General features: G+C 37.0%; 1 protein-coding gene and 1 long non-coding RNA gene across 12 annotated transcripts in view; one reads left to right on the top strand and one right to left on the bottom strand.

Annotated features, from left to right (window-relative positions):
* The window catches only part of ARHGAP21 (Rho GTPase activating protein 21), a 136,274-nt gene that overhangs the window by 14,893 nt on the left and 105,669 nt on the right, over positions 1-15,712 (bottom strand). For all 9 annotated transcript variants that reach the window (XM_077896773.1, XM_077896778.1, XM_077896772.1 and 6 more), the window contains 5 exons: positions 9,985-10,170; positions 9,745-9,847; positions 5,571-5,607; positions 2,896-3,021; positions 1,085-1,369 (listed from right to left, as the gene is read on the bottom strand). In XM_077896773.1, the coding sequence (XP_077752899.1) occupies positions 1,085-1,369; positions 2,896-3,021; positions 5,571-5,607; positions 9,745-9,847; positions 9,985-10,170 (737 nt within the window). The remainder of the gene's footprint in view (positions 1-1,084; positions 1,370-2,895; positions 3,022-5,570; positions 5,608-9,744; positions 9,848-9,984; positions 10,171-15,712) is intronic.
* LOC144313662 (uncharacterized) overlaps positions 338-15,712 on the top strand; it is an 82,648-nt gene continuing 67,273 nt past the window's right edge. The window contains exons 1-2 of one of the 3 annotated variants that reach the window (XR_013379289.1): positions 338-2,097; positions 2,840-3,046. This is a non-coding gene — a long non-coding RNA (uncharacterized LOC144313662). The remainder of the gene's footprint in view (positions 2,098-2,839; positions 3,047-15,712) is intronic. The other 2 variants (XR_013379288.1, XR_013379287.1) reach the window with 2 other exon arrangements.

The following is a 15,712-nucleotide window of genomic DNA, read 5'->3' as shown; positions in this document are numbered from 1 at the left end:
GTTGTTGAGACTTACTCATGTAGAACACTCTTACTTTCTCTATTTACTTTGAAAAAATTCAGGTCTGATGCTCTCTTTACAATGCTTGTAGAACAAAAGTTAAATCGACAGGGATCTGATGTTAATTTTTAACCACAAACAAGGTAGGGGATAAACTGTCAGAGAAAAAAGCAGTCATTCTTCCTATGGCCTAAGTTTTCATAATCTGAATTGTACATAATGGAAATGACTATATTATATTAGAGAACATAATTTGCATAACCTTACAGTAATGTAGGTGTCCCAGTGTCCCGTGAGTTAAGGGAAAAGAACATTGGGCTTCTTTATGTCATAACAATGAGGACAAAAAGTGAGAACAACATGTAAAAAAAAACCGTGTTAATGATATGAAAGGATACTCTTGAGCAAAAGCTAGACTTAATCACTGTGGCATTTGCTCTGTCAAGTTCATAATTACATACACTGTTAGCACTACATTATCAACCCCTGTTGTAAAAAAATTACTTGATGGCTGTGAGCCAGAAACTCTCAAGTCCCCAGACATTTCCCTCTTAAAAAAAAAAACACAAAAACTGGCTTTTCACAAGATTTCTGAAAATGCACGTTTTCTTAGAAGCTAGTGACTATATTATAGCAGGCTCTACTGTATTTTTCTTGACTGTGTATCTCCATGAACGAAAATCCTCATACCATATCTATATCATTTACATTTATATAGTAATTTGTTTTGATAAGTATTTTCACTATAACTTAAGGCCCACAATAGTTTTGTTTCTGTGATAAGGAACCAAATCTGGAATAATTTAGTCATAATGACCAGGATGGGGACTAGGATTTCCTGATCCTGCTTCCGAGAAAGCATGCAAAATATATGAATTATCTATTTTTGTAGTTCAGTTATGATGATTTTCAAATAAGTGAGTATATTATAAAATAGGTACACTTAAATTTTCCTTTTGATCAATTTTTCAAGTGAAAATAGCATATTTTAATTTTCTAAAATGATGTTTTAGATTCTTTCAGTCTTCCTAAGAAAAAAGTCATGAAAGACTCTAGTTTTACCCACATAACTTTGTACACACACCTCTTCGTTGAGGTTACTGCTCTCCTGGATGGTCTTGATCCATGCTAGCATGTCGTCTCTGTCTTCAGCCTGAAATAGGCATTCACAGTCTGATGTGGTGAGTCGAAACACATTTTTCCTCTTGGTCTCACTGTAAGAGATGTCTATTAAGCAGGCATTGACGCTGATGGGCTGTTCTTCCTCGGATGGAGTCATCTGTTCTCTTTTATCTTTGTACAGGTAAAGTGAATGGCCCCGAAGCACAACATACATCTGTTTCCATGGCCGAATGCTTCCACCAACTCGCTGGAAAACATGAAACAGTTCAGGGATGCTTGATGCTTGGCTCAATCCTTGTGACAGGATAAACACATCAAGCAACACTTTTAACACACACAAATGTACACCAAGTGTATGTAGTGCATGTCTGATTCTCAATGCATTTGTTAGAAGAGGAATGACAAACACGGTGGAGGGTAAACCAAGCAAGGCAAGGTATTCATATCGAAATCAAGGATAGTGAAATCTCAACTCTAACTTGGTTGGGGGCAAAAAAACCTGTTTTATTGTTCACAAAGTAATTAAGATAAACTGAATAAAGGCAAAACAAGAGTAGCAAAATATATAAAATATATAAAAATGCTAAGAGAATAGAAAACAGGAAAAAATCCATCAGAAAAATCTTTTGAGGGAGGGTAAGGCTTAAAACAAGTCCCAGATCATGCAAATGACAAACACTATGTAACACTCCCAAAACCATACGTATGAGTAATGAATTAAACTAACAAAATTGATCAACTTTATATGGTCAAGCAACAATATCCATACCCAAGGTGGGTTTTTTTTTTTTTTTTAAGATTTTATTTATTTATTCATGAGAGACACACACACACACAGAGAGGCATAGACACAGGCAGAGGGAGAAGCAGGCTCCATGCAGGGAGCCTGACGTGGGACTCGATCCCAGGACTCCAGGACCACACCCTGGGCTGAAGGCAGCACTAAACCGCTGAGCCGCCCGGGCTGCCCCCAAGGTGGGTTTTTGTAAAAGTTATACTCTTTTGACAGAACTAAATTTTTTTTATAAATAATCTGCCCACATATTATAAGAAATTATAATATGGCAAAGGTTTTTTTGTATTGAAACCTACTTAATGAAGCATGTAGACATTGTGGTATTCATTTACATAACTCAATATTTATAAAATAAAGTTAAGAAATTTATAAAGGCAATTTAAAAGAAAAAACTGGGAAAAGCTCAATTAAAAATCTGAAATTATTAATATGGAGAACTGCCACTCCCTAAAGGAAGATTCTGCGAAAATCTATTGCTAATAAACTATTTAATAAGAAAAGCTGAGTTCCTTCTTAAATACTTCGATTTCTCTCTCTCTCTTTTTAAAAGATTTTATTTATTTATTCATGAGAGATACACAGAGAGAGGCAGAGACATAGGCAGAGGGAGAAGTAGGTTCCCTTTGGGGAGCCTGATATAGGACTCAATCCCAGGACCCCGGGATCATACCCTGAGCCAAAGGCAGATTGATGCTCAACCACTAGCCACCCAGGTGTCCTGATTTCTCTATTTTTTTGTTGTTGTTTGCAAAATATAAGACTGTATATCCCATTTGCAGTTGATATACAGAATGAAAAAATATGAAATTAAGTCAACGATTTGAATTTTTGAAAAATAATTTTCCTTCATGTAGAAAAAGTTATTTGGAAGTAATATTTTTCACTCCCTCTTATGAATAATTTGTCATTTTATCTGTGCAGACTTTACATGCTATTTTGCAGGGCTTGCATTTCATCTGCTCGAGAGACCGTACTACCTTGCCCTTGTCGGTGATGAGTGGTCGGAAGTGAAGCCACCCTTCTTTGGCAGCATCACTGAAAACCTCTGAGGAAGAATCCTTCCTGGACCCAGAGTCTTCTGATGACTTCTGACTGTCTAAGATCTATAGAAGAAGCCAAGAAAATAGAGTAAGACACCAGCTTTTTCCTTTATCAACATGTGCCCACTAAAATTGCTTTGCTGAAAAAAAATCTTTAATATTCCAAATGAAGGATTATTATTATTTTTTAAAATATTTTATTTATTTATTCATGACAGAGAGAGAGAGGCAGAGACACAGGCAGAGGGAGAAGCAGGCTCCCCCATGCAGGGAGCCTGATGTGGGACTCGATCCCGGGTCTTCAGGATCACACTGCGGGCTGAAGGCAGCGCTAAACCGCTGGGCCACCGGGGCTACCCTGAAGGATTTTTTTTTTTTAAAATACTACCATTATTAATTACATTAGAAAAATTTCTAGTCTTATTTAAAAAAAAAAGCAAATTGGCTACTGTCATTTTTTAAAAGTTGTCTGCAGGAATTTTTAATCATTAAAAAATAATGGAAATAGTATAATTTTTCTGCTCCCGAGCTCATATGTTAATGAGAAAAGACAAATTAGAATTAAAAAATACAAAATGATCAGACTGTGATTAGTGCCATTTGGGAAAGGAACACAGAGACGCAGTAACAAATGACTGCATTATGGCTAGAAGTTGGTGGTGCAGTGGCAGGGCCTCCTGAAGAAAGAATATCTGAAATGAAATGTGGATGAAAAATTTTTAAAGGGGCCATCTATGAAAGGTCAGGAAAGAGAAAAGTTCAGGGAGAATGTATAGCTAATCAGTAAGTATGTTTACCATTATCATTTTATTTTATTCAATTTTTAAGATTTCATTTGAGAGACAGAGAGAGGGAGCAAGAGAGTATGAGCAACCAGGGAATGGAAGCAGGGGGAGAGGGAGAAGCAGGCTCCCAAATGAGCAGGGAGCCCGACCCAGAGCTTGATTCCAGGCCCCTGAAATCATGACCTGAGCTGAAGGCAGACGTTTAACCAACTGAGCCACCCAGGTGCCCCTTACTTTTCATTTTAAATGTTCACTGAGAGAAACAGCTAATTAATAGATTGTTTAGGGTCTTTTAGGCCATGGTAGAAAGTGTGATGGGAAGTGAATAGGTAATGAATCAAAGGGGTAACATTATCAGATCCCAGTTCAGAGGTCACTCTGCTTGCCACCTGAAGAATGGATTCTCTACCCATCAGAAAAGGTGTTACTGTAGGAATCCAAGTGAAGAATGATGGTGGCTGTGCTTAAGTAACTTAAGTGAAAATAGAGAGGAATGTAAAGCTTCAGGGTGTGTCCTTCCTAGAGGTAGAGTGGATAATACTTGATATGGGGGTGAGGGTGAGGGAAGAAGCAACAAGGCTATTTCCCAGCTTTGGGCCTTGAACAACTGAGTGAAGTAGACTTAGTGAGATGGGGAAAACTGGTGGAAATATGGCGGGGGTAATCCAGATCTCTTTGGCCATTAAACCTTGACTGCCTGTTAAACACTCACATAAAGATGTCAGCCTCAATGAGCTGCAGTCCGGGGAAGAAGCCAGGGCTACAGTATAAACTTTGAGAGACTTCTGGATAAGATCATGTTGGCAATGAGGGTAGCTAGAGAAGAAAGGGTCAGAACCAGTTCTAGACATTCCACCATTTTAAATATTGGGCAGAAGCAGAATGGAAACCAGCCGAAGAAAATATTTTAGGAAGGGAGCGGGAAATTGTGTTGGAGACTACTGAAAAGTCAAAGAGGTTAAAAATCAAAGATAACCATTAGTTTTGGAACTTGAATGTCACTAGTCACCTTAGCGTGAACAGTGTCAGCCTGGTGTGTGTTAGTTGAGAAAGACATGATATGAGGAGGTGAACAATTTTTTCAAGGAGTTTTAACGTGAAACATGGAAGAGAGGATAGGCATAGGAAATAGAGGTAGATGTGGATTCAAGGGAGGTTTTTAAAAATATATATATAGTAAATAGCAGAATGTGCTTATATGATGGTGAATGAGCCCCTGGCAAGAGTGAATGAGCCACTGGCAAGAGTGATTCTACAGAGGAGAGAGGGATCTTGAGAAAGTGAAAAGTGACTGAATCCAAAGAAGAAATGCAGATTTAGGTTTTTCACAGAATCAGGTTCCAGATACACAGATATTATAAGAACATGAGTAAGGAGGGCAGAAACTATGGGCACAAATGAAGATGGCTAACATTTTTGGGGAATGTAGAACAAGAAAATTCCTAACAGCTTTTGGTGTGTGTTTTCAATGAAGTATGAGGGAAGAGTAGATGGGAGAGGACAGGAAGGTGGAAGGGAGGCCTGAAATAATAATTTTGAGGAGAGAAAAATATGCATTCAACAAAATACAGGATTGCTGGGTAGTTAGATTTTTGGCCGTAGACTGATAACGTGAGAAAAATCAGCATGATGTGTATTATATACTTGAACATGTTTAGAAATTAGAAAAGAACACTTAATACATAATATGTAATTAATATTCCAAATGCACCTGAAACTCACAGAATATAGGATAATAAAAACAATTCCTTATGAAGAGCCAAAGTAAGCAAAGGTAAATAGAAACACTGATTATTTGCTGATACTTAAAAAATACTGAATACCAACCTTGATTCCCTTCAGGCTAGAAACGTGCTTAAAGGACCTGTTAGAAAAAAAGCACATAAATATTTGCAGTAAGTGCGTAACACCTTAAAGATGTAAAAACAAGTTGACCATTACAAATAACCTTTCAACGATAAGCTGACATTTTATCATTATCATGTTAAATGTTCACTGTGCAATGCAAATGAGAAAAACAGCTAATTGTATAAAGTACTGACACTTTTGATTCCATGATCGAAGTTTCCTTAGTGGATCTGGTAAATTAAAATGGTCTCTGCATGAAGTGTGAGATTTTATCCTTCCTTTTAGATGAAAGAAAAAAAAATTACTCAGGCTGAACACTGAGCTTTAGAATAAATTATTAGTTATCCACAGTCGCAGTGCTCTGTTAAGGGTTCCCACGGTGTTAAGGATTGATAATGTGGCAGGAAGAGTGTGGTCAGGGCCAGTCCCAGCCCACCACTCCTCCCACCAACCACATTCCGGATGCTTTGGTTTGAGACCAGCTGCTGCCACTGAAAAGGTTTAGGGCTTCTGAAGATAGGCTTGCTTTAACAATTCAAAATAATTTAACTTTGGGGGACAAAGTTTTTTTTTTTAGATTTTATTTATTTGACAGAGAGAGAGCACACAAACGGGGAGCAGCAGAGGGAGAGGGAGAAGCAGACTTCTCATCGAGCAGGGAGCCTGGGGCTTTATCCCAAAACCCTGGGAGCATGACCTGAGCCGAAGGTAGATGCTCAACCACTGAGCCACTGGGTGCCCCAAAAGATTTTTTTAATTCAAAATTCATTTTAAGGAATTTAGAACTATAAGATGTGAGTAAAGATGGCATTGCCGTCCCATTTCAAATCACCCCAACAAGATAACCAGAAATAGCTATGCAAACTCCATCTGCAATAGTATCAGGAGACACTGTAACTCTGAACCACAATATAAATATACGTAAATGAAGATGGGTGTTAAATGAGGTGAAGGAAAGAATGGATACAGAATAAGGACATCACTGGTTGCATATCTCAAACAAAACTGCAGTGCTCCCTGAGAGGTCAAAACCTCCCCGTATTTGGAACAATGGGAAACAGGGTGCCTGGGCTGGTGACGGGAGCCTCACTCATCACCATGGATATAAGGGATATGAAAAAGAAAAAAGGAAACATGCAGTTCTGTTATTTTTGCAGGAAGCAGTATGTGGCTTTGTGCAGGGTGAAGTAGACTCTGAAATGTGGCAGTTGATGCCATCTTTTAGTAAGGAATAAGTAAAGGTTAAAATAGCTTGGAAATTCAACATTTTGAATTCCTATTGGCTTGGACCACTGCTCTGGCCACACCTCACACAAACTTCCCCCATGTAGTTGGTCCAGGAAGAACTGCTATAATTGGAATATAAATAATCATTAAATGGAAGCTTCAGAGAATCTATACAAAAATACTCTGATAAAAAAGATTATTTGGGGCACCTGGGTGGCTCAGTGGTTGAGCATCTGCCTTTGGCTCAGGTCGATCCTGAGGTCCTGGGATCGAGTCCCATATTAGGTTCCCTGCTTCTCCCTCTGTCTATGTCTCTGCCTCTTGCTCTGTGTCTCTCATGAATACATAAATAAAATCTTAAAAAAAAAAAGTTCTTTGACCGAAGATTCAAAATCATAAAATGTCAATGTTCCTTAATTTTATAAGTTAAAACACCATGTCACTAAAAATATCCATAAAAATTTAAGAACTAGAAAATTGACTTTAAAGTTCAAATAGTAAAATAAACAAAAATAGCCAGGAGAATTCAGAAAAAACACAGTCATGAGAGAACAGTTCCATCAATAATAAAAACATAATAAAACCAATGCAATTAGGGACGCCTGGATGGCTCAGCAGTTGAGCGACTGCCTTCAGCCCAGGGTATGATCCTGGAGACTCGGGATCGAATCCCACATCGGGATCTTCTGTGTGGAGCCTGCTTCTCCCTCTGCCTGTGTCTCTGCCTCTTTCTCTCTGTGTCTCTCATGAATAAATAAATAAAATATTAAAAAAAACCTACTGTAGTGAAAGGGAATATAAGGGAAGGGAGAAGAAATGTGTGGGAAATATCAGAAAGGGAGACAGAACGTAAAGACTGCTAACTCTGGGAAACGAACTAGGGGTGGTGGAAGGGGAGGAGGGTGGGGGGTGGGAGTGAATGGGTGACGGGCACTGGGGGTTATTCTGTATGTTAGTAAATTGAACACCAATATAAAATAAATTAAAAAAAAAATAAAAAAATAAAATAAAAACTTAAAAAAAAATAAAAATAAAAATAAAAAATAAAAAATAAAAAAAACCCACTGCAATTAACGGAATCTGGTGTACATGAGTAGACAGATAAATCAATAGAACAGAATGGAGGCTAAATATAAAACTATATATACATATAATAATTTAGTATTTAATAAAGATGAAATATCAGTGGGAAAAATACAACATTCAATAGATGCTTTGGGCACAACTGAGAGACACTGGAAAATATAAAGTTGGCCTTTATTTCACTAATTGAAATAAAATAAGCTCCAGGTGAATCACAGTTGTAAATATACAAAAAAAGACAAAAAAAACCCCCCATAAATTTGAGAGGCAAACATGGAAGAATTTTGTTGTATTCTGCAGGAAGCACTTTTTCAATGACTCAAAATCTGAAGGCCATTAAAAAAAATTCTAAATTTGACTGCAAAGAAAAAGTTTGACATTTTTGCACAGTCTAAAAAAAACTTAAGAAAATCCAATGAAAAATACTGAATTGGGAAAAGACTTGCAACACTTATCTCAGAAAAGAGCCCTTTATATAAAGAGCCCCCAGAAGTCAATTAGGAAAAGCAGTTGGGAAGAGCAGAAGACATGAACAAGCAGTTCATGGGAAAATAGAAATCTCTCTTAAATATATATGAAACAATGTTCAATTAACAATAAGAAATTTTCAGGGATCCCTGGGTGGCGCAGCGGTTTGGCGCCTGCCTTTGGCCCAGGGCGCGTCCTGGAGACCCGGGATCGAATCCCACATCAGGCTCCCAGTGCATGGAGCCTGCTTCTCCCTCTGTCTGTGTCTCTGCCTCTCTCTCTCTCTCTCTCTGTGACTATCATAAATAAATAAAAAAAAATAAAATAAAATAAAAAATAAAAAAAAATAAAAAGAAATTTTCAAATAAAAACTATAATGTGAGGTGGCTCAGTCGGTTACGTGTCTGCCTTCGGCTCAGGTCATGATTTCAGGGTCCTGGGATGGAGCCCCACATGGGACTCCCTGCTCAGCGGGGAGTCTACTTCTCCCTCTGCCTCTCTCCTCCCCCTGCTTATACTCTTTCTTAAATACATAAATAAAAATCTTAAAAAAAAAAAAAAAAAGAAGCAACAACAACAAAAAAGCTACAATGTGATACCATTAGATTTACAAAAACATCAAATGTTAGGTAAATGCTGTGCTGGTGAGGAGCAGAGACTTCCGTACACTGTTGGTGGGAATCTGGTTTGTTATAAACTTTAAGGAGAGTGGCTAACAATACATATTAAAATAAAAAACACACACCCTCTTGATGTAACAATCTTTCTTCCAATTATACTCACTTATATACTAAATGAACTATATACAAATATAATCACTGAAGTATTGTTTGCAGTAGCATAAGATTCAATCTAAATGTCTATTTATAGAATATAAATTGACAGATATATATTAGTAAAACTATTCAGTAGAAAATGAAACAATCATGAAAAAGAGTGAGCCGGGAATATACACACTGGATGATCTCCGCAATCAGTCATTTGTTTAGCATCTATCATTGGTTTGTAAAAATAATTAGGATATGTAATACACACATATATGCCTAAACACGTGTAAGTGATTTTATGCAGAGAATAGCTCAGGAAACAGTAACATAGTTATGTCTGAGAAGAGATCTGGGTGGCCAGAGACCTATAGTAGCAGTGATTGTTTAATACTAATATTTTTTGCATTATGTTTGTGTATTACCAATTTTTAAATATTAATGTTAAAAATTCAACTGCATATATTACTGAATAACAACTTTATTTTTTTATTTGCATTTCTAATGTTATAAAGTTAAAAATATAAAAGAAATCATTAAAATTCAGTATTTATATGTCAAAGTCTGACCAAATACTGACAAATATTTAAGATGATATGCTTGAGACTTACAATTTTGCATCTTCTCTGTAATCATCCAGGCCCTCATCATAGGATTTTGATCTTTCGGTCTTTGAGCTGGGCTGGGCATCGAGACTGGGAGGTCCGACAGATTCTGTAATTAAAAGCCAACATTTAGACATTTGCAAGTGGTTTCCAGATCCTTTTCATAGTGAGATCAGTTTGTCATAGCATTCTAAGTGGAAAACTGAGAAAGAGAGATGGTTTGCATAGCAACTCACTGAAACGTACCCTGGTCATGGGAGAGCTGGCGACGAATTAAAGGAGCCGACGTGGTGAGGCTGGGTGGGACCATTGCTATGGAGGGTGCCTGGGGTGCCTGGGGTGCCTGAGGTGCCTGGGGAGTGGAGGCTGAGATGACAGCAGAAGCAGGGATGTGTGCAAGGTCATGATCAATGCTAGGGCTTGTTGGTTCATCTAGAAGATAAAATGAAAATAAATATTAGAGGGATGCCTGGCTGGCTCAGTCGGTGGAGCATGGGACTCTTCATCTCGGGGTTGTGAATTCAAGCCCCACACTGGGCTTAGAGCTTACTTAAAAAAAAAAAAAATCAGGAAAAAGATAATAGGTATCAGAATGCCAAATGGCCTAATTATTAATAATCAATATTCACTATTTCTTAAAAAAACCGATTTAGATTTTAACACCCACTAAGGCACCAATAAATAATAAAAATCTTATATAGTTATTACTCCAGTAATTCCAAATAATTCTGAGAATGTGGTCTAAGAAATTAAATAAGTTGCTTCTTCTACCAAACAATTAATACTGATTAACTGATAATCAAGATACTAAAGTTTATAGGCATTGAGAACCTGAACCTATAAAAGTGGAATGATAATCTTGTACCACCCTAAAAGAATTATTTTTCCCAATTTTAAATGTCTTACACATCATTTCAGGAAGTTAAACAAGTAACTTGGCTGAGGCTTAACTTTCAGAGTATCAAGTCCTAGAACCTCCCCATGCACAAACTCACAAGTATATCTTCAATTTTTGAAGAAAAATGTGAAAGGACAATTTATGGCTTCCAGAAAAAGTTTATATATTATGAAGACCACTGCTATAGATGAAATGTTTGTGTTCCTCCCAAAATTCATGTTGAAACCTAATCCCTAATGTGACAGAATTTGATGGTGGGGTTTCGGGAGCTGATTAAGTCAGGAGGTGGGAGCCCTTATGGATGGAATTAGCACCCTTACAAAGAAGTAGCCTGAAAGAGCTCCCTTGACCCTTCTTCCATATGAGGATACAACTTCCATAAACCAAGAATCAGGACCTCGCCAGCTACCAAGTCTGCTGGTGCCTTGATGTTGGACTTCTAGCCTCTGGAACCATGAGAAATAAATGGTTATTGTTTAAGCCACTCGGATGTGGTATTTAGTAGCCCGAATGGACTGAGAGAGCCACTGGTGGTTTGTTTGGCACTTTCGTGCAAATCAGAAATAGGTGCCTTTTTCCCCAACCAAATGTAGGCCCAGGCCTAGAGGAAAAATCCCCATTTGCCCCCTGGTATCCCTGTAGAAACAGATATTTTAGGTGTTACAAATTTTAACTTTCTCAAAAGCCTGTCACTACCTGTCAAGAGCAGAAATGCATATAGGAATGCATATGCATGCATGCACAGTAACAAGAGCTAACACATTTATAGAGCTTAGGAAGTACTAGCATCATTCTAAATACTTAAAATATATTTTCCATTTAATTCTTATGAAATTCTATGAAGTAAGTACTATTTTGCAGATGAAGAATCAAAACAGACAGGTTAAATAACTTGTGTAAAGTTACCAAGCAACAGGGACACAATGTAGACCCAGAGAGTCTGACACAGAATTTATGGAATTATATTTTTGCTCTAAAAGTACAAATGATATTTGTTTTCCAAATTGGTGAGTGATAGTTCTGTTCAAAATTCTTATTCTTATAAAAACATCAATGATTTAAATTATTATTTTCTAGGCTAGTAGAGTATAAATTAATAGAATGCCAGAATTGTATTTCCTAAAATCAAATGCTCTAAGTCTTAGAAAATCATAACGAGGGGCACCTGAGTGGCTTAGTGGCTGAGCATCTACCTTTGGCTCAGGGCATGATCCTGGGGTCCTGGGATCAAGTGCTGCATCAGGCTCCCTGCAGGGAGCCTGCTTCTCCCTCTCCCTATGTCTCTGCCTCTCTGTATCTGCCATGAATAAATAAATAAAATATTAAAAAAAAGAAAATCATAACAAAACCCTTTATAAAGAATATCCTATAATGATAAGACAGGGTTTTGATTTCTTGATTTAAAAGATCAAACTATTTTAATTTTGACCAAAATCTAAGGCTGCTCTATCATTTTAATGGTTAGCATTTTAATCAAGGTGACTAGTAATGATGCAAAATTATAACATTTATAGCTAAAATCTGTAAATTCTGACTATCTTAAGCTTATTTTATGTTTTTACAAAGTCTTTAAAAGCAGCTCTTTATATTTAAGCAATAGAAAACATTTTTAATGGATGCCTGGGTACTCAGTGGTTGAGTGTCTGCCTTCGGCTCAGGGCATGATCCCAAGGTCCTAGGATTGAGTCCCGCATCGGGCTCCCTGTGGGAAGCCTGCTTCTCCCTCTATCTATGTCTCTGCCTCTCTCTCTGTGTCTCTCATGAATAAATAAATAAAATCTTGGGGGGAAAAAGGCATTTAAAAAAAATTTCACTATGAATCAAGTTTACTAAGTATATAATATCATATGTTGGTGAGCATGCAATTATTCTTTTTTCAAAAGCAAGAAGATAACTGACTTTATATCTATTGAATAAAGATAAAAATAAAAAAAAAGATAAAAATTTAACTTTACTAAATATTATAGTGTTCTTTAAAACTATCATTATGATTTAAATTATCACAAATTAACCAACTTTTCCAAATGATACATGTGTATGAAGTCAGTTGGGTCTTATGGGGTCTGCTTGGGCCACCAATCTGTTATGGATTCAGAAGCATGGATATGAATAGGAAAATACCGTATTCTTGAGAAATTATCTGATGTGTGTAGCACAGAGAGTATTAACAGCAGGAAAAGGCTTCTGTAGAGAAAACATTCACAACTGTAGTGTGCAATAAATGTGTCAAAGAGTGTCTAGGAGATTCCATGGGATAAATCTTTCAAGAAAATTTTAGGCCTTCCAAAGTAATTTTAAAAATATTTGTATTTATTTACTTAAAATTAAATATCACAGAGTGAAATTCAAAATGTTCATGATTAAGCATTAAACAAAATTTCAAAGGCAATTTTTTATGACTCTTGACTTCCTAGAGGTATGCATTCAATTTCTTTTGACTTACTGCATTTTGGAGGAAATTTCTTTATTTCACTTGGTTGAATTCATCTCTGCTTTAAGTGGATGTGTGCAAAAAGGCCTGGGATAGACAGCGACCTGCTCCAGAAAGCAAGGGTGAATGGAGGTCTGGGCAGGAGGCTAGCACCCTGGGCTCCCAAGCTTCAGTCCTGTTGCACTCTTTAGAATAAATATATTTACTACTATGTTAAAGACAGACAAGGAAGAGCTAGATATACTTTTTAAAATACAAAGAATTACATTACTTCACATTTATGAATTGTACTTTAATAAATCCAATTCTTCATTCCCTGTAAAAATGTGAGAACCTTTCTATTGTGTTAAAAGTACCATTGCTGTTGTAATGATTAGTTGGAATTTTAAAATTCTAATGTTAACACATGCTTTCATTATTACCTATGGGTAGATTACGTACAAACAAGAATAATTTAGGCTTATCTCCTTTTCCAATATAAGAAAATGAGTACCATTTAGTTGTCCAAAGAGAAAACAAGTGTCTGGTCAGATTTTCAACTGATTTCTATATTTTTAATAATCAAACTTAAATATTATGTCAGATGAAAATAATCATCTTTGTCAAGGTATGTCATATATTATGTTATGACATTAGGTAACACACGCAGAACACACCACTATCAAGACTGTAAACTTGTTCTTATCAAGTGGCATAATCCCTTCTCATGGTAAACTTAACTACATAATCAAAGAACTGACTGAACATTGAGGCCTTAATTTACTTTATTCACTAAAAGCCCCACAGCTCTTCACAATAAAGAAAAGGTGGAGAAGACACTGAAATTGTATATACTCAAATTCAAAGTGATCACTTTCTTAATCTGTGAAAAAGACAGACCTAAATGTCCAAAAATTTTATTGGAAAATACTGTTTTCCAAAAATAGATAAATAACTAATTCCCTCAGGAAATATATACTCCATAATTCAATGTGGATTTTTTCCAAAGGGAGAATACTATAAGTTACTATGTTTAAACTGATTATTCATTCATTGTTATCTTTTATCAACTAAAATTCTGGGGGCACCTGGGTGGCCCAGTAGGTTAAATGACTGCCTTCGGCTCAGATCATGATCCCAGGGTCCCGGGTTCAAGCCCCACATCACCCTAGCTCCTTGCTCAGCAGGGAGCCTGCTTCTCCCTCTGCCTCTTTCTGCCACTCCCCCTGCTTATGCTCTTTCTCTCTCTCTCTTAAGTAAGTAAATAAATAAATAAAATCTTTAAAAAATGGAATAAAATTCTAGAAGAACATCTATAAGATTTCACACATCAAGAGAAACACAGGGGCGCTTCACTGGCATAGTTGGTTAAGTGTCTGACTCTTGGTTTCGGCTCAGGTCATGATTTTAGGGTTCTGGGATCAAGCTCCGAGTTGGTCTCCATGGTCAGCAGGGAGTCTGCTTGGGATTTTCTCTCCCTCTGCCTCTCACCCCACTTCTCTTTCTCTCTCTCATTCTCTAAAATAAATACATATTTAAAAAAAAGAAAAATATAGACAGGTAAAAAATCAAGGAAGCATATGGTGAAACTTTACGTGTAACTCTTAGAATTAATTTTCAAACAACAAAGAAAAAAATGGAAGCCTTAATACATACTGAGAGCTCTTATAAATAGAAACAACTAAAATCATAACAGAAGAGCAAAGCACATAAAAAGACAAATCATGGAAGAAATACAAAAGCCTAATAAAAATGTGAAGAAAACCTTGTGAAAACCTAACTACTAATGAAATAATAAAATGAAACCAAGTAAAAATAGGACAGCCGGTTTTCATCTCTAACCTGGCAAATATTTTCATCTCATGATATTTTTATCCTATTTGTTTCTCTTCATCTTCTGCAAGATGACTGCAGAGAATGTATGATGCTAGCTGCCCATCTCTATCTTTGGGGTTCAGTGGGGCTTCTGTGGGTGGGCATATGCACAAGGCATGACCCCTCCTAAGACCCTAGTTCACTGAGTTCACAGTGACTGACTAAGGGTAAAGAATCTGATCTAGTCAGGATAGATCCAGTCTCTCCATCAGATTTGACATATGGATACTGAGAAAAGCACGGTCTTTCTCTTCCAATTCCCCAGAGAACAAGAACTGTAAAAATCAGTAAACTGAGTTGCCAGCCACCATCTTTTCTACCATGTGGAGAAAAAGTATCTGAGAATGAAAAAAGCAAAGCTGAGAAAAAGATACACAATCTTGATGCCAAAGCACTTGAGTATTTGGATCTAGCCGTGTACCCAACTAGGTCTACCCCCAAAACCTCTTCACTATAGCTAACACTCCTTTTTGGCATGAGCTAATATGATAAAACTTTCTTTTTTTTTTTTTTTTTCAGATTTTATTTATTTATTTGAGAGAGAGCAAGCAAGCATGAGGTGGGAGTGGGGCAGAGGAAGAAGCTGACTCCCCACTGTGCAAGTTGCTGGTTGCAGGGCTCCATATCCCAGGACCCTGGAATCATGACCTGAGCTGAAGGCTCAACCAACTGATACATGCAGGCGCCCTGAAAAAACTTTCCATCAGGGACTCCTAAACGGCTCAGTGGATCAGAGACTCCTGGATGGCTTAGTGGTTGAACGCCTGCCTTTGGCTCAGGTCGTGATCCTG

This window comes from Canis aureus, chromosome 5 (assembly GCF_053574225.1).
Source record: "Canis aureus isolate CA01 chromosome 5, VMU_Caureus_v.1.0, whole genome shotgun sequence".
Lineage (NCBI taxonomy): Eukaryota > Metazoa > Chordata > Mammalia > Carnivora > Canidae > Canis > Canis aureus.
Note: the sequence above shows the minus strand (reverse complement) of the source record. Positions and strands in the feature narration are given on the sequence as shown.